Raw genomic sequence first — 23,646 nt, 5'->3', positions numbered from 1 at the left:
GTCTATGGGTCTTACAGGCATCTCAGGATTCAAAATGCAGAGAATAGACAGGATGGAGAGCCCCCCACCTTCCAGCCCAACAGCTTTCTGCCAGCAGGATCCCTTGTGCTTGCATGATATGAATCTAGAAAATCTTATTTGTTTTACAGTATTTAGTTACTACTCTAAATACTTCCTCTTGAGTAGAACTTTACTACTTTTTGGCAGGGTAGGTAATATTCTTCCAAGCCTTCCTCTCCAGAGACTCTAACTAGTGCTGCTAGCTAAATGCTGGCACTCACATCTGCAAATGCATCACTCTGCAAGGAAACATTTGATTCCCTAGTCTTGTGCAGAGCATTGTCAATACATCTTCTATATTATTTTTCCAGAATAGCCTTTTTCCTATTTTCTTTGGTCCCAGATATGGGGTCATTCCACTGGAAGGTTGGTAAAATGAGTGGTTCTGCAATTGTGAGAGACATTTTGGCTTTATTTCTATTATGTGATTTTTAATTAGTTCTGTAAGCCCAATAGGATAGAAACTGGTGGACAGTAGTTGTAAATACCTTTATAAATAGTTTTACAAAGTAGTGGTTTCCAAGTGTGGTGTTAGGCACTTTTGAAAGTCCTTGCAACTTTGGAGAGGGAGGCATCTGACAGGTCCAAACAACTTTCATCATAATACTATGAAGAGTATATGGTGGAGCTGGGTGGGGTGGTGCATACCTGCAATCCCAGCAGCTCAGGAGGCTGAGGCAGGAGGATGGTGAATTCAAAGCCAGTCTCAGCAACTTAGGGAGGCCCTAAGCAACTTAGGCAAGACCCTGTCTCAAAAAAATATACATGTAAAAAGGATGTGGCTCACTGGTTGAACACTCCTGGGTTCAATTCCTGGTACAAAAAAAAAAAAAAAGTATGGTGGAGTTTCCCAGAAGCCACATGTGTGACATCATAGTAGATTGAATACAAAGATGATAACAACATATATTTTTGGCACCTTTGTAAAGTATCAGATGGCTGTATGTGAGTTTGTTTCTGTGTCTTCTATTCCATTGATCATCTTGCCTATTTTGATACCAATGCCATGCTGTTTCTGTTACTATAGCTCTGTGGTACAACTTGAGATTAGGTATTGTGATGCCTCCTGCGATCACTCTTCTTGCTCAGGATTGATTTGACTATTCTGGGTCTCTTATTCTTCCAAATAAATTTTAGGACTGCTTTTTTTTTCTAGTGCTGAAAAGAATTTCAATGGTATTTTGATGGGGATTGCATTGAATCTGCATATTGTTTTTGGTAGTATGTCTATTTTGACAATATTAAGAAAAATATTGGGGCTGGGATTATGGCTCAGAGGTAGAGCGCTTGCCTAGCACATGCTGGTTTGATCCTCAGCACCACATAAAAATAAATAAATAAAATAAAGGTATTGTATCCAGCTACAAATATATATATATATATATTTTTTTTTTTTAAGAACATGGGAGGTCTTTCCATCTTCTAAGGTATTCATTTTTTTTTTCAATCGTCTATAATTGTCATTGTAGAGATATATGTTAGAGGAAAGACAGTCTTTTAACAAATAGTGCTGGGGAAATGGTATTTGTTATTGGGGTCCTGTATGTGGATGTCTATCTCATTTCTCATATGCTACTATCTCACTGAAGATATTCTTAATGCCTTTAGGCTTATCACCATGTGCTTTTCTATCCCAATGACTCTAAGGTTTTTTCCTGTTAATACTGTCCCAGAGGGCTGGGGATGTGGCTCAAGCGGTAGCGCGCTCGCCTGGCATGCGTGTAGCCCGGGTTCGATCCTCAGCACCACATACCAACAAAGATGTTGTGTCCGCTGAGAACTAAAAAATAAATATTAAAAATTCTCTCTCTCTCTCTCTCTCTCTCTCTCTCTCTCACTCTCTCTTTAAAAAAAAAATACTGTCCCAGACATTATTCTGTCTGGGACATTATTCTGTCCCAGAATATTCTTGTATATTCTGATCATAGTATTTTTTTCATTGCATATTGAGTATTCAAGTTCATATATTCTTCAAAGTCTGAAGTTCTGACTTTGAAACCGGAAGTTCTGTTTTCTACACAATCTAATCTGTTAGTGATGCTTTCAGGTATATTTTCAAATTGTTTTATTGTGTTTTTCATTTCCAGGAGTTCTGACTGGTTTCTTTCCAATATTTTTCTTTATTGAAATATCTCCTATATTTGTCCTCATAGTTCATCCCATAGATCTTCTTTTAGTTCACTGAGCATTTTAATAATCAGTTGTTTTATACTTTCTCTAGAATTTCATCCATTTCCATATCTGTGGGATCCTTTATTGGGGGATTGTGAATTTTCAGGGGAGATTTGTTTACTTGTTGGTCTTGAACTTGCACATTTGTTGAGAATGATTCACCTTTCCCTTTTATACAGGTGTCCCTTTGTATATAGTTATCTTTTTTGTTTTAGGGCTTCTCTCTCTCTTTGATGTATGACTAAATGTCCAGGAGTGGGATCTGAGGTCCCCCTCTGGTGGTTCTTCTTGGGGTCTGGCAGTTGGCTTGGGGTTTTGTCTCCCCAGTTCTATGTGTTGAAATAATGTTGAGGAGTGTGGGGAGTTAGATTTGCTGTTACCTGACTGAATTGTGAGTATTCCTCAGCAGCAGGATTTCTACTCTGAACCTGAAGTGTACCAATCACTTTCCAGCCACTAGTAAAGGAAGTGGGAAACCTGGTGACTTTTTTTTTTTCATTTCATAACTTTTCCATGAAAATAATACATTTAAGAATGCAAAAAATAAAACAAACAGGGCAAACAAATACACATTTGAAATAATTCTCATACATTTACTAATAAGTAACATATTTTGACTACTCTCTTGTGAAACTCTAAAAAGCTCTGAAGCAATTAATGAAATTTATTTTTAAATTTTAAGTTATCCATTATAGTGGAAAATAATGTATGTAAAGTACTTCAGGAGACTATCAGTCTTTTGACTATAACCAATTTTCAAAAAAATAAGGTCCTTTCTTATTATTTTTTAAGTAATTCACTAGATTATTGAAAAATTAAGCATTTGGTAAGTAAAGGGAAATTTGGAAATATTTAATTTTAAAATTAAAAAACTAGATTTTCAACACAGTATAAATATTACTAATTTCAAGTGCTATATAATTAAAATATTTAGGATTTTTTTCATAGGATATTTGTGTGTAGTTATCTTTTTTGTTTTAGGGCTTCTCCCTCTCTTTGATGTCTGAGTAGATGTCCAGGAGTGGGATCTGAGGTCCCCCTCTGGTGGTTCTTCTCCTCCACTGAATTGATTACATTATTTTCCATTATCATTTGTTTTTAGATGCATTTTTTATCTCTATAAACAAACAATGTCATTATAAAATTCCACATGAATTCAGTCACAACTGAAAAAAAATGAAGAAAACTAATTTTTTATAAGAGACAAGAGAGGATGATGAAAACAAATCATAGGCTTTGTTGGGAGAAAATGACGTGAAAAATAAGAGCAAATAAGATCAAAGGAAAAATTAAGCATTGAAACACATGCACAAAGATTATCACTGATTATAAATACATTGCAATTAAAGCAAGAGTCAGACTTGGATGGTTTAATGGGCTGGATGAAAGGGAAAGCCCTCCACTCGAGTCTCTGGTGGCAGGTGTTATGTATAAACCCTTAAGCACAAAACAATAAGCACTGAAATCTGGAAGTTTACTGACTGTGCCAGACAGCATCCAAATATAATGTGAACTGTTGTAAATTTGTGAATGGTTGTAAAATGGTTGTAAATTTCATATCAGTATAAAAACTTTACAACCATCAATCTCTCATGGTACACCTGTAACCCATTCTCTCCTGGCCACTGCTAGGGAGCTTCACTTTAGAGAGCAATAAAAGGCAGAATAGGATTTAATGGGAAAATGTATAGTACAAGCAATATTAGATGCTACCCAGGTTTTTTAGGAAAGAATAGTATGGACTCAAGATGAAATCTGGGGGTACATAAGTTTTGAATAGATGAAAGAAAATAGGGCACTTCAAGTAGTAACAACTCGATGAGTGAGAAACCAAAACAGGATAGAGTACTATTAACAGTGGGTGAGAAAAGTGTTAAACATCTGATGTTTAATGTCCTGGAAAGTGGCCAGAGTAGACTGTGTTGTAAATTTGTGTGTTGGTAAATAGAAAATTTGTAGCTTAGAATGAGATGAGTAAATCATGAAGAACCCTGAAAATCAGATCTGAATGCTGTTTTGTGAGTGGAGCTCTCTCATCTCTTAAAGATAGATCTGGCCATCCTGGACAGGCCAGACCAGAAAATGAAGTGAGAGAGTAATACCAGTCAGGAAGCTCTACTATGTGTGATGAGGCAATGAACCAGACAAATAGAAATAGAAATAGGGATGAATTGGAGACACTTTTCAAAGAAAAGATCAATGGGATTAAGATATTCAGCAGATTGAGGAGAAAAGATGAGTCCAAGGCTTTGAGGCCAAAGAACAGAAAGAATGATGGTATCTTGTTCAGAAAAGAATTTTGGGGGTCTGGGGATGTAACTCAGTGGTACAGCATTTCGCTGGCATGTGAGAGGCCCTGAGTTTTCAATCCCCAGCACAGCAAAAAAGAAAAAAAAATAATAATAATGTGGGAAGGAGACTTAGTTGGGAGATGAACCAAGGATTCTAGTGGCCAAGTGTCCTGGAGGCAATGGGAAGTATGGAATGGAAGCACAGGTGAGAGATTTGATGGATAAAGGAGGATAATCAACATAGTTGTGTGGCAGATGAAGCCTGAGGAGGATGTGATGTAAGCTCTCCAAGAAAGCAACATAAGCTCAGATGCTGAAAACTGTTTGGGGAAGTTTACTAATTCTTGCTTAGCAGAAGAAAAGAGAAAGAATTACTGAAGGAGGCAGAGAAACACTGTGCAGAATGGGTAGTATATGTCATCAAAGTAGGAGAGATCTCAAGTAGCAAAAAATGTTTGTCTAACAGTCCACCTTCCCCATCAGACTGTGTGGGTGTTCAAACCCTCCTTCTGTCACTTCTTAGTTATGTGTCATTGCAAAAGTTTTACTCTTTTTCTTAGTTTCATCATCAGTAAAATGGTGACTATATAATTATATATATATATACACACACACACACACACACACACACACACACACACACACATATATATATATATATGATTAAAAGAGAAAGCATATACAGTATACTTAGCATGATATCTTTTGCTTAGAAATGGAGGAAACTGATGACTTTCAAGAGGAGAAAAATGTGGGCTGGGGATGTGGCTCAAGCGGTAGCGCACTCGCCTGGCGTGCGTGCGACCCGGGTTCGATCCTCAGCACCACATACCAACAAAGATGTTGTGTCCGCCGAGAACTAAAAAATAAATATTAAAAATTCTCTCTCTCTCTCTCTCTCTCTCTCTCTCTCTCTCTCTCTCTCCCCCCTCTCTCACTCTCTCTTAAAAAAAAAAAAGAGGAGAAAAATGCAAAGGGTTAAAGAAGGACTGAGAAATAGGTATAAAGAACTTACTAGAGAGTCTTTGCCCAAATGTTTAGAGGTCACAGAAAAGTTGTCAGAAAAGGCAACAGGCTGAAATAAGGCTTTGCTTGATTTTGCTCCATATTGACCAAGGGTTATCATTGCTATTCTTGTCATGGAAGCTTCTCTAATTAGGTTTGGGCCGTCTTTTCATTTACATGAGGTTTGGCAACCTTCAGAATAGAAATTAAATAATTGCACAACAAATAAATGATCCTGTCAAAAATACAAGGGAACAGTAAAATGGTGCAGTCAGTGTAGAAAACAGTATGGCAGTTCCTCAAAAAATTCAAATACAATTACCACATGATCCAGTAATTCCACTTCTGGGTCTATACCAAACAGAATTGAAAGCAGAAGTCAAAAAGATATCTGTACACCTATGCTCATAGCAACATTATTACAATAGCCCAAAGGTGGCAATAACCCAATGTCCACTGATTGTGACTGGATAAACAAAAATGGTACATATAATGAAATACTCTTCAACCTTTAAAAAAAGAGAACCCTCAAACATGCTACAACATAATATTCATAGAGACAGAAGGTGGAATGGTGGTTGCCAGGAGCAAGGAGAAGGAAGAATAGGGAGTTATTTTTCAATGGGTACAAAGTTTCAGATGGGATCATGAAAACACCCTGCAGTATGATGGTGATGGCTGCACAACAATGTGTATGTACTTAATACTACTCAAATAGCTAATTAGGTGGCTAAAATGGTCAATTTTATGCTATATGTTTTACCACAATAAAATAATACATATTGTGTCTATTATATGTGTGTATGTATACACACACATACATAATATAAACAAACTAAGGCCCTGCCCTTTTCTAGAATAAATGGATTGAAAAGTCACGAGGAACAACTTGTAAATAGTAGATTTTAAAATTTTATTTTGTATATACAAAACAAAATGCATAATGTAAATATAGTTTAAAATTTTGAAACAAACATCTAAGCAGTTACCATCCAACTTAGAAGTCAGAATGTCACTATTGAGATGACATCACTTCCGCTAGGGGTAATTTCCAATTCTAGATTTGTATTTATCATCATTCACTCTTTAATAGTAAAGGTGTGTGTGTGTGTGTGTGTGTGTGTGTGTGTGAGAGAGAGAGAGAGAGAGAGAGAGAGAGAGAGAGAGAGAGAGAGAGAGATCCCAAACAATATTTGTACCTTGAGCTTTCATCTCACCGCTAGATGGCAGGGCACCTGGGGGAGGCTGGAGACTCCTCCCTGGTGAAGGCTGGAGCATACTTATTGAGAATTGTGCTAACTTCTCAATAGTTGAAGCTTTTATCATCATGTAGTGAATTTCTTGATTTCCAACGGTGAATTTTACCTGTTTTTAAAAAATCTCTTTTGTCTGGTATCAGTTTGTCAATGTCAACTTTTTTGGGTTATTTGCATGTTTATATCATTTTTACCTTCAGTCTTTCTGGTTTTTTTTCAGATGTGACAGTACCTGGATTTTTAATAATCCAGTCTGATAATTTCTATACTTTAATACATTTAGGACTATTTCTCTTGGTTGATTACTGACATGTAGGGAGGACTTTCTATCATGTTATTTGTCCACTTTTCCTACACTCTCCCCATCTCCTTTTTTTTTTTTTTTTTTTTTTTTTGGTCATATTTTGGTGATTATATTAACTTATAATATAATTTTTGTAATATTACTTCTTAATTTTTTAGTTGTAGGATGGGCACAACAATATCTTTATTTGTTTATTTTTATGTGGTGCAGGGGATTGAACCCAGTGCCTCACACATGCTAGGCAAGTGCTCTACCACGGAGCCACAAACCCAGCCCTGTAGTACTACTTTTTAATACTTTGTACAAGGCCACATATGTACAGTAAAATTTATACATACTTGGCTTTTTATGAAGTCTAAAATTAATCATTATATTTATCCTCCTCTACTTCCAAATAAAAGAACATTAAGTAAAAGGGAATAAAATACCATCAACCTCAGACTGCTTTAATTTCTCATCTAGGGATTTCCCAACTAGGCTGCTGCTGGTATAAATCTAAACCTAGATCTAGTCAGTAGCTACAAACTCTTGGAGGCTATTTTCCCCCACAGGAAGCAGCATAGGAGACAGTTCTTCATTGATTACCCCTACCTGTAGGCCAATGTTTCCAGTCTTCCTTTCCACATTGAAGGGTCTCAAACTTAGACCAGAAGGAAAATGCTTTACTTCAGTCATTTGCTCTTTGTGAGCCAGGCCTGGTCTCTCTCCTCCCTGCATCTCAAAGTTTCAAATTTTTGCTCTCTACATTTTCCCTCAGGTGAGCCCTCATTTCTTCAGTAAGTCACTATTCTACATTCTGCTTCACTTTATTTGGTGCTTGAAGATTTCTCTCATTCTATGGCAAATTCAGCAAGACAATTGGAAAAGTATGTTTACTGAGATTTGTCTGGCAATCTAGGTGTAAGGGTGGTGGGTGGGGCTTTTGGTATTTTTAGCTTGTCCCTTTCTGTATTAAAAATGGAATCATAATATCATATTCATATGTGCATAGAATTATATACCATCTATAAACTTTAAATTTTTTTGTTTCAATTTGTCTTTGTTTCAATTTGAACTTTTCATGTGAAAATGTTTGTTTCTTTCTTAAGATTAGATAAGAAAGCTGGGGTCGGCTCAGTGGTAAGGGTACTCGCCTAGCACGTGTGAGGCCCTGGGTTCAATCCTCAGAACCACATAAAAATGAATATATAAAATAAAGATATGTGTCCATCTGCAACTAAAAACAAAAACGATTAGATAGTCCAATAGCTGTTTAATAATTATTTTTATTTAGAAAGGCCTAATATCAGAGGATTCAGAGTGTAAATTTTGCTACAACTTTTATCTGGCTAGTAAGAATTGAAGCAACTTGGAAAGATGCTCATAACATGCTGTTGAATAAATAGGGTTTGTGCAACCCCAGTTTTCATTTATACAAACACATATACAGTTAGATTGAAACAAAATTGGGAAGAAGATATCCAATATTTGGGGGTGACATTATTAGGGAATATTTATGTTTACTTCTGTTGATGTCCACTTTTTAAAGTGTGATGTTTTATATGAAGAACATAATTATTTACAACAAAAACCAAGGATTAGTAAACCACTTTCTAGAATGCATCCGTGTTGTGGGGTAGCAGAATCCCCAATACTGAGACTGACAGAGGCTGGGTGACCTCTAGTTCAGGATTGCTGTCATCTTATGATTCAAAGATTCCCATTTTATTTTCTCTCCTGTGCACAGGTCAAGCAATCAATGCCTCAGACTGATAAGCAAATATGCATCCCGCCGGAGCTGCCAGAATTGCTGAAGCAGTTTACCAAAGCCGCCATCCGGACCCAGCCCCAGGATCTCATCCAATGGGCTGCCGAGTACGTGTTCCTTTCTCACCTCCAGTCTCCTCGGGGAGAGAGAAAGGAGGAGAAAGGGTCATGAAAAATTGAGGTTGTCATGGCTGCAGCCAGAGAGTCCGAACTGATTAGCATAATCTCTGGCTAATTATGCCAGATTTTCAGTTTTCTCGTTGCTTTTGATGTTTTAAAATCCACATATAAATACATCGAATGGGGAGAGATACCCTCCCCTAAGAGAGCTAGACTGAGCAGCTGGACGCCAAGGCTATAGGTCAAGTGTCCTAGTGTGAACAGCAAGAGTTAGACTTCTACATCACACCAGCACACGCCCGCCCCTGCCTGCATCCGGTCCCTCAGTCCCAGTGAAAAGGGAAGCACGGAATTTCCCAGGCCGGTTAGCCTGGATGAAACCTGGACCTCGTTCTCCTGTCTCGCCGTTAGATGGCAGGGCACCTGGGGGAGGCTGGAACTGGCCGGCAGAGTGGAGCGGGTGGATCTTTCCAAACTGGGTCCTTCCTGTAATGAGACACATTGCTCCACGACTTGCGCCGGACTAGAGATACTTTGTATCTTACCTTTGGGGAAATTACTATTTTCTTTAAGGTTTCTTTGAACGAATCTGTTCTCTCAGCATAAAGATGTCCACACAGTCACGAGGCATTTTGGAGAAGGCAACAGATGAGAGTGATGAGGTCAGGCTTGGTTGTGAGCGGTGTGCACAGGTGCCCCTTTTCCAAGAGCCCCCAGAGCCTGCTCAGTCAATGGAGCTTGCACAATAGCTGCTGGCTTGCGCGGAAGCAGCTTTATGCAGAAACCCTCTCAGCTATGAAATTGCTTCTTAGACAAACACTCCTGTTGGAAACTGGGTAACCAGGGCTTGGGGCAGGAGTTGGAAACTAACCAAACCTCCTGGATCCTGACTATTTTTACTATGATGATTACTTCCTTAATAGTAATTCAGTGGGAAAGGGGGGATGAAGGGAGACTGCGGAGGAGCCCTGTGGTTGGGGGAAGGAAGAATGTTCTCAGCCTGAGGGTGAGTAGGTGTTCTGAGCAGAAGGGGAGGAGAGCTGTGAACACCTTTCAGATGGAATAAAATGTCTTCCAAGAGGGCCTTACAGAGTTTCTGAGCCAGTGTTCTGCACTCTTGGGCTGGACTAGGAGGAAGCTTTTAGAAATGGAGGGGAAAGTGAGCCAGTTGTGCCATAAAAAGAGACATAAATAGAGTTGCTTCACCTAGTAATGAATCCTGTTTAGTTTTCCATTCTAAATTTGATCTATTACCTCTAAGATTGGACTTTAGCATCAGAAGACTGATTTTTTTTTCAGCATAGTGAGACAGAGACTCTGTTTTATACTATACAATAGTTTAACACTCCATTTTATTGTTCTTTTGCTACTCTAGTATAGTTAGGAAAATGACATTTCTTAATATTGCCTCTGACATTTATGGAAGAAAACATTCCCCTATTGTAGACTGGTAGCACCTGTATTATATGATATGCTATAAATTTTTTAGACATCCATGAAAAATCAGTTTGTACTTTAACTACAATGAAAAAGAGCATGACCTAAGAGCACTCTTCATCCTATTTAGACATGAAAAGCCCTTATCAGATTGTTTCATGTGATTACAAACTTGTAGCCTTTTAAAGGATAAAACTCCACACAATATTTCCAAGGTATGTATTTAATTCATTGCAAGAAAGAATTTCCCTACATATTTGCTGTCAATGAGGAAACTACCTACCAGGCATTTCAGCAGAACATACAATTATTTCTCCTGTAGTAGGCATGTATGACAATACAAATTTACTGTTTATAACCATAGAATTGTTTACTTTCAAATGAAGCTTAATAACCCAGAGGACTAAATCCATGACTATAGCTTCATTTCCATGTTCTCTATCTACTCAGCTCCACTAAAAAGTCTAAAGATGTTTGAAGAATGCTGAGAATAATGAATATTACTCTCCACCTCGGTAGTAACTTCTGTACAACGAGGTGCCATGGTGTCATGGTCGGTTTATATCACCCAAGTCTGGTTACAGAGCCTGGGGTTATGCCCAACTTCAGTTGTCATGCTGCACCCATACCATCGCAATACTGATCTGTCTGTAGAGAGTTCTCATGCACATTGTTAGAAGTGCCCTTGAAGCATTTCTTCTACCCTTCCTGTTGACATCCTCCAAGAGAGAACCTGGAGGGTGCTGTTTTAGGCCATGTACTTTTAGCTTTGAATGCTCTGTGTCTTAAGAGACAGGCAATGGTTAACTCTATTGAATGGTTTCACCCTAAAATGGGCTGCTATAAAATTTCTACTCTGTTCTTTTCATGCTATCTGGAGAAAATAAAGGCCAGAAGTTATTGATTCAGGCATAGACATTAACAAGACTTTTGATGGAGAACACACCCTGCCATATAGCATCAACCACCATGTCACCTGCTCATACCCATTCCCTGCTGCAGACAGCCTCTTTCCATCCATGCCAATACTGAAATAGAACTTAGTCTATTTTCCACATTGTCCCCCAAAGTCCATTTCATTCACAAAGCAGTGGTGACCAGGCATAGTGTTACTGAAATTGTTGAGGAAACAAAGAGAAGCATTTTGCTTCATGCGAATCATATTAAGCTTGAAACCTTCTTTGGCTTGTCTTCTCTCCTGAGCCTCCCTTAGTGCCCTGCCAGTCTTCTCTGTCTTCCTTGTGAAGCCTCAGGCCTCTCCCCAGCCAGAAACCCTTCCTCACTTACCCCAGGAGCCATTCTATTCCCTCCCCTTTCTCAGGCAAATCATTTTTGTTCTCTTCCAAATTCTCTTCCCCACTCATTGCCTGATACAACACAGATGTACACATGTATATATGTATATATCCTATACATATATATCCTAGGATATATGACCCCCTGTGTATATGAAACACTAGGAGGGATGACTTGGGGAAAAACAAAACTTGACTGAATATGCCCCAATATAATTGCACAACACACTTTAGTTGGTTTGAATATTCCTCATCCTTAGAAATAAACTTTTATACCCTAAGCATGCTCCATTTCTTAAAGTAACACCATCAGGCTTTTCTCATATGCAAATGAACTAAGCACAGTGTCTAAATGCTTTCAAAATGTTCTTTCCTCTACCCCCTTCCCTTAAAAATGAGTCGGGGGAGAGGAAGGGGAAATTCCTCAAGCAGCTGGAGGCTGCTGGAGTATGGGACACTCTCCACCCTGCTAATTTTTTTAAATTATTTTTATTTTTTTAGTCATACATGACAGCAGAATGTATTTTGACATATAATACATACATGGAATGTACATACATCAATCATAATGTCTATTCTATTTTGCTGCCCTTCCTATCCCTGCTAATTTTTGTCTTGCAGTTATTTTGGGTCTATGTCCCGTGGAGAGATCCCTCCAGTGAGAGAGCGGTCTGAGCGAGTTGCTTTGTCCAACTGGGCGGAGCTCACACCTGAGCTGTTAAAGATCCTGCATTCTAGGGTAAGAGGCATGCAGGGAAAGGTTGCTGCTCTGTGGGTACAAACAGAGGCCATCTGTTCCTCTGCCAGTCAGCTGTTCACTTAGCACGACCCTAAAGTTCACTAAACCTTGCCCTGAAGGTAAATGTCCCCTTGGGTAAATTGAATAGGCCAAGGGCTAGCTTGTCATGGGGCCATCACAGATCCCCTTAAGCTGACACAATGTCCAGGGACTCAGTGCAGTGCTAATCCCTTCTCTCCTGAAAAATATGGGTCTGCAGTTGCTTAAAAGTGTCTCCCAGATGGATCAACAAGGCCATGACATGCGGCCATCCCACTTTGGGGAGGAGCTTATTATAGTTCCCCAGTGCAAACATAGCCTAGTTTTTAGGGAACACCCTGACATTCTCCCCTGCCCTGTCATCCTAGAAGTTGCCTGATAAATGAATGAGGAGAAACTGGCTTGAGAAAGTTTGTGGTTTGGCCAATTCTCAAAAAAATATGGATTAGCACCACCATTCCTTGCCCTAAGATCTTGGACAGAGAGATCTGAGGCAATTCAGGACTGACTTAGCCAACGACCTCAGTTCCAGAGATTTAGTGTTTTATTAGAATCAGAGGGCTAGGAAAGGGGTTGGGGCTTCACTGGGGCAGCTGTGCCCTCGTCACTTTGTTGGCCAACAGTCAGTCATTCACTCCTGTCCTTTTAACTTCCAAGTTCCTTGTGCATTGAGCCTGACGGAGCTCTAGAATGAGATCAAACAACAGTAGGCATCCAGTCTCAACCCCTACACATCAGCCATGTTTCCCACATCATTCCTGGGGAAATGGGAGGTAAATGAGATCCAGTGCAAAGAATTCAATGGAGACTTGGAAGCAAGAGACCCTACGTCTTGTTCTCATTTTACCACTTATTAGTGGTCTCAACAAGTTCTTGCCCCTTGGGTTTGTCTTCAGTCTGTCCTATCTGTCATGTAGGGACAACCTAGGAATAAAACAAATCAAAAAAGCATCAGAAGAAATTAAAATACAAAGTAAATATCTATCTCTAATATAATTCTGACATCTGAAGTTACAAAATATATATGCATATTAAATGATATCTCAGCATGCTCTTCAGTAGCCTTGCAAGGAGAACTGCCAAAGAGGGTCCTCTGACCTCCCTAATTAATACCTATCCTCAACCCCACCCCTTTACATATGCTGGCAGAACTTGGGGACTGACCTGCCAATCAGGGCATCTCTTACCTTTCTCTTCATTCTTTATGTTGTGTCTGTCCCCTGCCCTGCAGGTTGGTGGCAGGCTGATCATCCATGCAGATGAACTGGCTCAGATGTGGAAGGTGTTGAATCTGCCAACAGATCTGTTTAATAGTGTGATGAACGTGGGTCGCTTCACGGAGGAGATCGAGTGGCTGAAGTTCTTAGCCCTTTCCTGCAGCTCTCTTGGAGTTGTAAGTTAGCCCCCCACCCCCCTTGAATTTCCTTAAGGGAAAATCTTCCTCCAGACTTGGAAGGAAAATCCATCTACATATTATCACCCCTCCAGGGCTAATGACGAGCCTGCTTCTTTTTGTCTTCTCCTCTCTGAATTAAGAAATGCATTTCTGTATGCATCAGCTGGAAGCAGGAGATGGGAGGAGGGAGAGAAAGAATTATCATCAGGTTTTAGGGACAGTTCAAATTATTTGTGAAATTTGATCATTGCCCTCAGATTTATTTTCACCCCACTCCACACCTTTCGTTTATAATTCCTAGAGATAACCAAGAGCCAGCTATAGAATAAGACTTGCTCACTTGTAGATTCCAGACACCTTCAAGATATACCAATAGTGACTTTTAAAGAGGGGTGTAGCATTATAGAAAATGACTCTTAGATAAACATAATTGGATGCAATGATCAGAGATAAGAAAGCAAGCAAAGAGAGATGAGGCTATTTCTAGAACTACAGTTATGACATCACTGTGCATGCAGGATGTTCATACAAATTCATGCCTTTTCCAAATTTGACTTGTTTAGCAACTAGAAAAGCCATTTTCCTGTTTTGAAGCAAAAGATGCTAAAAACAGTTTTTTAATATACTTAAAGCTTAGGTATCTTATATGTGAACTCACCCTTGTTAATAATTGTTATGATAACTTAAATAAAAAATGAATCAAAATTATTCATTTTTTAAAACTATCCCTGAAATGATACAAATTTAAGCATTAATGAGGGAATTATCACCTCAGCCCAAACCAACTGGTATGAAAAGGTAGTTTGAATTATTCAGCACATCTAAACATGATCTTGTTCTTTCTTCTCCAATATGCTTGGAACACATATTTGACATTCTGTTTCTGAGCAAATTTAGCAGAAATACTGTAGTTCAACTTTTGGGTTTCCCCTGTGACCTTTATCATAATCATTTCTTTAAATAGAAGAAAAGGAGAGCCTTAAGGGTTGATTTTTTTCTTTATTGTCCTTATATAACAAATACATTACTATCCTCCAAAGAAGAGAGGAAAAGGTAGTAGGGGTAAATGAGCTGTCAATCACAACTGATATCACTTCTGTGGGGGGGGGGCGGGGGGGGGCTCAAGAGCTGGATGCTTCGGCACATGCCTAAGAAGCTGAGGCAGGAGAATTGCAAGTTCAAGGACAGCCTCAGCAACTTAACAACACTCTCCATGTTTCAAAATAATAGATAAAAAGGACTGGAGATATAGATCAGTGGTAAAGCATGCTTGGGTTCAATCCCCAGTACCTTCCCTACCACCCACCCCCACCAAAAAAAAAAAAAAAAGACACCAAGCCTCAAGTATTGGAATAAATTACAAAAGAGAAAATTAAAATCACACATAAAATTCTCACAGGCCTACAAGTTTATTCATATCACATTCAGAGATGTATGTGTGGGGGTTTTTTGTTTGTTTGTTTCTGGTTTTGTTTTTGTTTTCTGGTGGGGTATAGTTTTTTATCTTATCTAAAGTTAATTCTGATGACCTTGATTTATCCCACCTGAAAAGGGTAGAAGAGGAAGATAAATAGATTCCATTCAATCCAGGAGTTTAGTCTGATGCAATAATTGAAACTGCCTACAGGTAACTGTCTCTCTCAGGTTTTGCCTCACCATTCTCTCTGGGGTGGTTTAGGACCTCAGAGCAGCCAAGTAAAGGGGTTCCCATGCCTCCTAGTACTTTCCCGCCTTCCTCTGATCACAAACTGCTTACAGCTTAAGTTTTTGGTATCTCTCTGATTAGGCAAAGTCTGGTGATGCTCCCCCCACCCCAGCCCCAGGCTCATCTCAGTTGTCACTCCTGCTGGGAACCTCTGAAATCTCTTCCAGTTTGTCTTCATCTGCTCCCTGGCTTTGGCAGTCTATGTTTCTCACCATCTTATGAGGTGTCCAACTTAGCCTCTTGTCTTCATACTTCACAGTAGCCAGGAGCAACTTTGGAAAGTCACACTCTGACCCTTCCTGTGCTTAGGTTACTAGGTGGCTACTAGTTTTCCTCTGATAGACCTGCCTCACAAATTGGAGTGGAGGAACAATGAAGTGAACTATATTTTTCCACTTCCCTTTTAAAATAAGGAGGTTGGATTGAAAGTTCTATGAAGTTCTCTTACCTCTAGCATTCTGAGATTCTACTCCACCTTCTCTGTTCCCACCAAGGCACTCTCATGCCTACCTCTGGATAAGAGTGAACCATTCCAATTCTGAGGGATCCTGAGATATCTGACTTTGCCACTCACCATACCTATAAAAGAAGCACCTAGTGGGGAAGTTGGCCTAGAGTTCTAGTCTGTAAATAAAGAGTGTCCTGTGAATTCAAGAATCAGTACTATTATACCATTTGCATCGTGTTGGACCATTTCTGGAAATTTAAATGTGGACTAGGTCCACTATGGTCTGAAACTTTGTATCTTCCCCACCCAACTCATATGTTGAAGCCTAACTCTCCAAGTGTGGGTATTAGGGGTTGTGGAGCTTTTGGGAAGGGATTAGAGCCTTATAAAGAAGCTTGAGGGAGGTCTGTTTGCTCCTTCTTCCATGTGAAGACACAGTGAGGAGTCACCATCATGAGGAATGGGTCCTCTCCAACCCCTGAATCTACTGGCCTCTTGATCTTGGACTTCCCAGCCTCTAGAACTGTGAGCAATAAATTTCTGTTGTTTATAAATTAATTAGTCTAAGATATTGTGTTATAGCAGCCCAGACTAAGACAGAATGTCACCAGCCAGTGGAGGCCTTGTATCTAGATAATCCACATAGCTGTCTTTAGAGACAAGCCAGGAATTCCTCCTTCCTTTGCAAGCTAGTTTTGATCTCTGTGCCATCTAGAGAAGCAGTTTGCTCCTTGTGGAAGAGACCATTGCAGGAACTTTCACTCCACTGGGTAATAACAATACTGACACCAGTCGGAGTTCTCCAGATCTAACACACATGGTTCCAAAAGCTTCAGCATGCAGACCAGTGTCCCTCTTCCCTTTCACTCCTTCCTCCAGGCTGGCCTATGCCACCTCCTGCTCCACTAAGACTGATTATATAGATCATATAGAGAGTAGAAGATCATGTTCACTTGGAGGAATGACTTCTCCATTGTTAGCAAACCATTCCTTTCTGAGCCTTTTGCCTCTGTGTTTGAAAATGAGGCTCGTAAAATGTTAAGGCCATCTCTGTGAAATGGATTCCTATCCCACAGAGAAGTCTTGTGAATGAGAATGGAGATCTCTGCTTACTTTAGATTTGTTTGAATTTATCAAAAGGCTATAGTCTGGGGCTGGGGATATAGTTCAGTTGATAGAGTGCTTGCCTTGCATGCACAAGGCCCTGGGTTCAATCCCCAGCACCACAAAAGAAAAAAAAAAAGAAGCTATAATCCAAAGAGTTTTTTATCCATTTATTAAATCTTTTAAAAATTTAAAAATCTATGAGAGCTTTAGAATTTGAGGGTTTATTGTTTTAATAACCAATAAATGATACACCCACTGTATTCAAGGGCTGCTATATCAAAGTACCACAGACTGGGTGGTATAGACAACAAAAATTTATTGTCTCACAGTTCTGGCAGCCAAAAGTTTTAAGATCAAGGAATCAGCAGGGTTGGTTTCTTCCAAGGGCCCTTTCTTTGCCTTATAAAAAACCATCATCAACCAATGTAATTCCACATCATGCACAACTAGAAGAATGGGAAGTTATACTCCCTATATGTGTAAAATGTCAAAATACATTCTACTGTCATGTACAACTAGTAAGAACAACTTTAAAAAATATTTATAGCTATAAAAAAAAAACTATCATCACCCTGTGTTCCTCTGACTCCACATGTCTAGAGTCTTACTCTGTGTCCTAATTCCCTCTTCTTATAAACACACCAATCATATTTAATTGGGGACCATCCCAAGGACTTCATTTTTTTTAAAAAGTTCTTTGTTGGAATATAATTACATTCTCAGGTTCTGAGGCTTATGGTTTTAACATGTGAGTGGGAAGGATACAGTTCAGCCCATAACAGCACCCCAACGAAGAGGATGACGGAACAAAAGAAATAGGGGTGCAGAGAGAAGTCAAAAGAATGAGCTGTGATAAAAATTATGTAGTTCAGGACTGGGTGTGGTGACACATACCTATAATCCCAGCGACTCAGGAAGCTGAGGCAAGAAGATTGCAAGTTTGAGGCCAGACTCTGCAGTTTAGTGAGACTCTCAGCAACTTAGTAAGACTTTGTCTTAAAATAAAAATTAAAAAATAAAAAGGGCTGACGATGTAGCTCAGTGGTTGAGCACAGGAGTTCCATCCCCAGTACCACAAAAAAAGAAAGAAAAAGAAAAAGTTCAGTTTAATTTACATACATTGATACTTGCAAATGTACCCCAAACCATTGTCATGCTAACCTCATCTCACAGTCATGGGGTCCCATCCTCACTGATAACCTCATGTATGTCCACCCTCCTCTCCCCTCTCTTAGGTGGAAATCCCTGGAATGATGCCTCATCCTGTGCTTCACCTCCAGAGCCACAGCTGTTGCAAACCCCAAATTTCTTTGGCATCATTTTTATTTTTAAATCATTGCACAGTGAAGATTCTATTTCATAAAATAACAATGCTTGTTAAATGGAAAGAAATGAAATTTAAATATTGACTCAATTAAAATTAATAATTAGTTAATGCAAATAACTTTTGAATTCACTGCCTTCAAGGAAAACTGTCACTCCAGGAGGATGGGCTGACTTTCTTCCACATCTTTGCATGCTGTATGACATACAGACTTACACCCGGGGTAATACACACCAAAGCAAAAGAAGTGCCATCTAGACATTTGTTATGTTCAGGCAGAGGGTAGGAGTAGAACCATGAGCATCAACGGCAAGGAAGAGCAATTCTCCACTGGCCATGCATGTGGGAGAGACAGTGGCTATTTGTTCATCCCTAGTTCACTACGCAGGGCTGATTTTTCACTGCTCCCTGGAAATTGTGTAAGGCATCTGTGCACCATCTCTTTCTGTAAACCACCAAGATATATATGCTGACCTATCTCTGCGAATTCAGAGCTCAGCAGTCTTTTCTTTGAATCACTCCTTTTCTTTGCCCCATCACTTCACAACTCTCTTACTTGTGAAATTTATGCAAAGGCTACATTTATTTAAAGATGTAGGATCAGTTCTGAACATGATTCTTTAATGTTCAAGTTTCATTGTAAGGTGTGATTGCTTTGGTAGCAAACCTTCTATTAAAACTGGCACATCATCTGCTCATTTCCCCCCAGCAACACCAGGGTTAGTATTATGCAATATAGATGATTCTGCTTAGATGTATCTGCATGTTTTATCTTGATACTCAGTCCTATTTTCCTATCATTTGGAACTCCTGTCTTCTAAAGAATATTGCCCTTTTCTTACATTTTTCTCCCCTACTTTGACATTCCTCAAATAATTCATTAGACTATAACATGCTGGAAAAATTACCTCAACCCTTTAGAAATAAGACTGGAAAGAAATAATAAGAACTAATTCTAATTTTATAGCCTGTAAAATCAATGACCCCCATCTTTAATAAGGAATTGGCTGATTAAAGTCACAAATAACTTATGAGTTTCTAGCAGCTTGTAAATTTAATTTCTTGAGAATAGCCCTCTAACAAAGATAGGAAAGAAAAAGATACCCCTTTAATAATCAATGTTTTTAGATGAATTAAGTGCTATTTGAGGATAAAAATGTTAAACTTTCTAGAATCTTAAATCATAGTCAACTTCATTTTATAAGAGCAATATTTTTGTTTTCTCTCTTGTACCTAAACTGATCTCAGAACTCTAGCCTAGAAGAGTAACTTTCTTCATGTATCTTATAGACCATTGCCAAAACTCTTAAGATAGTGTGTGAAGTTTTGTCCAGTGACCATGATGGTGGACCTCCACGGATCCCTTTCAGCACCTTCCAGTTTCTCTACACATATATTGCTGAAGTGGATGGAGAAATCTCTGCATCCCATGTCAGCAGAATGCTAAACTACATTGAACAGGAAGTGTAAGTAAACTTCTCCCAGTAAGAATACTGGGGAAAATAAACTAAAAATCTAATAGGCCAAGTTATAGTGGTCCCTACAGATGATCCCTGGGTTACCATGGCTTGACATATGTTATTTTAAAATTTTATGATGGTAAGAAAGCATCACCCATTCAGTAGAAACTAAACTTCAATTTTTAAATTTTGATCTTTTCCTTGGCTGGCAATATATGGTTCAATGCTCCCTCCTGATGCAGGCGGTGGCAGCAGCTAACCCCAGCTCCCATTCAGCTTGTGATCCTGAAGGGAAGCAACTGATATTCCACAGTGTACTGTGAAATATAGATCTGAAAGAAACAAGGAAGGGGAAAGAAAAGAATGGTATAGGGACAATGGTTCTTGGAGAGCTTGAAACCAGCAGCAGAGGCAGTAGCACCTGGGAATATGTCAGACATGCAGAATTCCAGGCTGCACCCTGGGCCTCCTGAATCATAAACTCTAGGGATGCGACCCAGGAATATGTGTCTTAGCAATCCCTTCAGGTGCCTCTAATGCTGCTGCTCAGGCTTGACCAGAGGAGGAGGAGGAGGAGGAAGAAGAGAAGGGGCAGTCAAGAGTTAAGAGAAAAAGGGGTGATGGACCCAGAGCAGAAGCAGAACTATTGGAGTGAGAGAGTTGTTTCTAGGTTATCTTTTTAAAGATTATTTGTTAAACAAACTAACCACAGATATCTATTTTTCCAAACAGAATTGGTCCTGATGGTTTAATCAAGGTGAATGACTTTACCCAAAATCCCAGGGTTCGGCTGGAATAAAAACACGGTTTTGGCAATTTTAAAGGAAGATACAGAGATGATTGTACTTCGCAATGGCTTAACCCCATACACCATCCAAAGTCAATTTTCTTGTGCAACTGGTACACACAAATAAACAATTAGGCAAACGTATGAAATTAGAATTGTGTGGAATGAAGGTGTAAAACTGTCAGAACAAGACATGGTATCAGATTTTAGTATTCTTCCCACATGGGCACTGAATAAAAATGGCTGATGATGTACGGATAGAAAGCACATTTCTAGTCAAAGCCAGGCTTAGATTTTGAAAGGTAGAATGCTAACCAGAGTTCTGATGTTTTGTGATTGCTAGATGGAATTTAGATGAGAATCTTTTACATGGTCAATCATTTTTACCAGTTTATTGCAACATTTACTGGTCCTGTGCTAGTCATTCCACTCATTCACTTATTCATCATTGTTTATTGAGGCTAGCCATGTGCCAGGAATAGGTTTTCAGATAAATGCAGGATTCCCAGTTGAATTTGAATTTCTAATAAATGATAAATTTTTTAGTGGTTGGTTGGTTTTGCTAAACCTGGCAACCCTAGCCGGGATCTCTGCTGGGTATATACAAATAAATCATATCTGATTTTTGCCCTCAAGGAGCTCACGACCTAACACTAAGACATGAACATAAATCATTTTAATGTAAGTGGCCCTGAGACATACTACAAGAACGTTCCAGTTGTCAGTATTAAAGTATCAGTGTCAGCTGATTTTTCTGGAACATTACACATGTAATGGGACCTTCTAGGAGAAATCCCCTGCATGAGTACAAGACCTCCTGACTAGATCTTCAAGAGTTTTCTTTTTTGAAGGAAGTAGAAGAGATGAACTGTGATTTTTGTTCTTAACACCAGTCATACCAAGGTCTGGGTTGGTCCTTTCTACTTGTAATACTATTTTCTTTTAAAAGTTGTTACTCAGGGCTGGGGCTTTAGCACATGGGAAGCACTGAAGTTCAATCCTCAGCAGTGCATAAAAATAAATAAATAAAATAATAAGTAAGTAAAATAAAGATATTGTGTCCATCTACAGTTAAAAATATTTTTAAAGTTATTGCTCAAAAATTACATTAGCTTGTAGGCATATATCTCTGTATATAAACTGGAGAGAAATTTGTCTGCGAGTGTCTACGATGAAAGGAGAATGTGATGGGAAGTTATATGGGCCTTGATTTCTACCTAGAATGAAACAAAGGGGCTGAAACAAATTCTTCCCCCTGAGTCATTGGGCTGCACCTGCAAAAGGTAGGCAACAAGAAATCCTGCCTGCTACTTGACTTTCTAGCCAATGTGGCCCATGATTTCCACACACTCTGGGACCTAGGGCTGTTTGAAAGGGGGACGTTTTGCAGGTGAAATCTGGCACTATAATTCACTGGTATTAGAGGATGACTAAAATCCATTAATCTCCTTCAGTTTCTTGGTGTGTCTGTTTCTCTTTCACTGTGACCAAGGCATTAAAACACAGTCTTGTCCAGGAGTTGGAAGGGATGGGAGCAAAGGTGGGGAATCTCTAATCTGGAAGTTTCTAAAATAACCATATTAAGTTAATAATCACAACAGAAGCAAAATGGCCCTTTGTCCATTTTGGAAAGTAGATTGAAATCAGAAACTCAATCTGTGTAGCCCTGAGCATATTCCCTCAAGAGTAGGCTAATGAAATTCCAGCCATCAAATGTGTATTGGACATAGCTATGAATTTATTGATAGCTCTGCAGCCATCAGTTGCAACTAAGCTCAATCGGCAAAACCACCGTTGCACTGCCAATGGCTCCTCTAAGCCAACACTTGATATGTACCATTTTCCTCACTGTGGCAACATTTCTTCTAAGCTATTGATGTTGCTCATTCATAGGTGCTTTCCAGAAACAGCCTCCACAGCACATCCACCAAACCAACCTGCTTCAGCAGTCACTCCAAGACTAGAAAAAAGCTTTGTCCTCCACTGAGGTTTACCATTTTAACAATATGATAAATGTTATATTAATGATAACAGCCAGTATTTATTGAGCCACTGTATGCAATGCTTTACATACCTTCTCAAAACTTTTTTGACAATCAAACCTTATGAAGTCAGGGCCATTACCCCCGTTTTATGGATGAAGAAACAAACTTAGAGAAATTAATTTGCTAAGTGTCACTGGTAAGAAAGAATTTGAATCCAGGTTCATCTGGGTAAAACTTCATTGCCTTGTATGTATGCTTAATGCCAGTCTAGGTATGGGATTTACTCCATAAAATGTCCTGGAACAGGGATTCAAGTACAAATGGTTTATTTTGGAGGCAATACCAAGAGCAGTGAAGAGGGATGAGGAAGAGCAAGGTTAAAAGATAGGAAGAAAGTCACAAAGGGTGTGTTGTCCAGCTATTACCCCTGGATTCCAATACTGTAGGGAACTCTGGGATACAGCACACAAGACATCTCAGAGTCATCCCAATTTGAGGAATAGGAACACTCTTCATCATTGACTAAGGGCTGCTTCTAGGGGCATTAACTTTCTGCATTTTTTTATTCCTCTGAGCCTGATCCTTTTGCTCCAGAAAAATGGCTCTCAGGCACGAAGTCATAGGTGTTCACAATAAACAGCCATCAGCAGCTGCTGTATGCTGTACAGATGTTTTAATAAAAGTTTTAACATTTTAATCATTATAATTACATTATCCACAGCTTCTTTTTGAAACTTCTTGAGTCAGGCACAAGTCCACGGGGACTGCAGGGCAACAAGTGACTGACATGTGCTGTATTAAATTTCACACTTAACACAAACCTGGCACACTGTACCAAATGGTTTCTTCCTTATGAGATCATTCCAAGGACTCTATTGATACTTGCTTTCAACAGACCCTTGTCAGACCATCCCACTGGCCTTCCTATTTTGCCTGGCAATAGCTGAATCCTAGCATGACCCCAGTTAAG

The 23,646-nt window shown here is 39.2% G+C and overlaps 1 protein-coding gene across 1 annotated transcript; it reads left to right on the top strand.

Annotated features, from left to right (window-relative positions):
- Nucleotides 1-8,820: 8,820 nt before the first annotated feature.
- ROPN1 (rhophilin associated tail protein 1) lies at nt 8,821-20,703 on the top strand (the record flags this gene model as incomplete). The annotated part of the gene is made up of 5 exons (XM_081300832.1): nt 8,821-8,942; nt 12,308-12,425; nt 13,696-13,857; nt 19,735-19,910; nt 20,637-20,703. Exons 1-5 carry the CDS (start codon nt 8,827-8,829, stop codon nt 20,701-20,703), a joined length of 639 nt encoding a protein of 212 aa, XP_081156958.1. The 5' UTR covers nt 8,821-8,826.
- Between the last annotated feature and the right edge of the window lie 2,943 nt (nt 20,704-23,646).

This window comes from Spermophilus citellus (genome assembly GCF_964194105.1).
Source record: "Spermophilus citellus genome assembly, chromosome: 7".
NCBI classification, from domain to species: Eukaryota; Metazoa; Chordata; class Mammalia; order Rodentia; family Sciuridae; genus Spermophilus; species Spermophilus citellus.
This window is presented reverse-complemented; position numbering and strand designations above follow the sequence as displayed.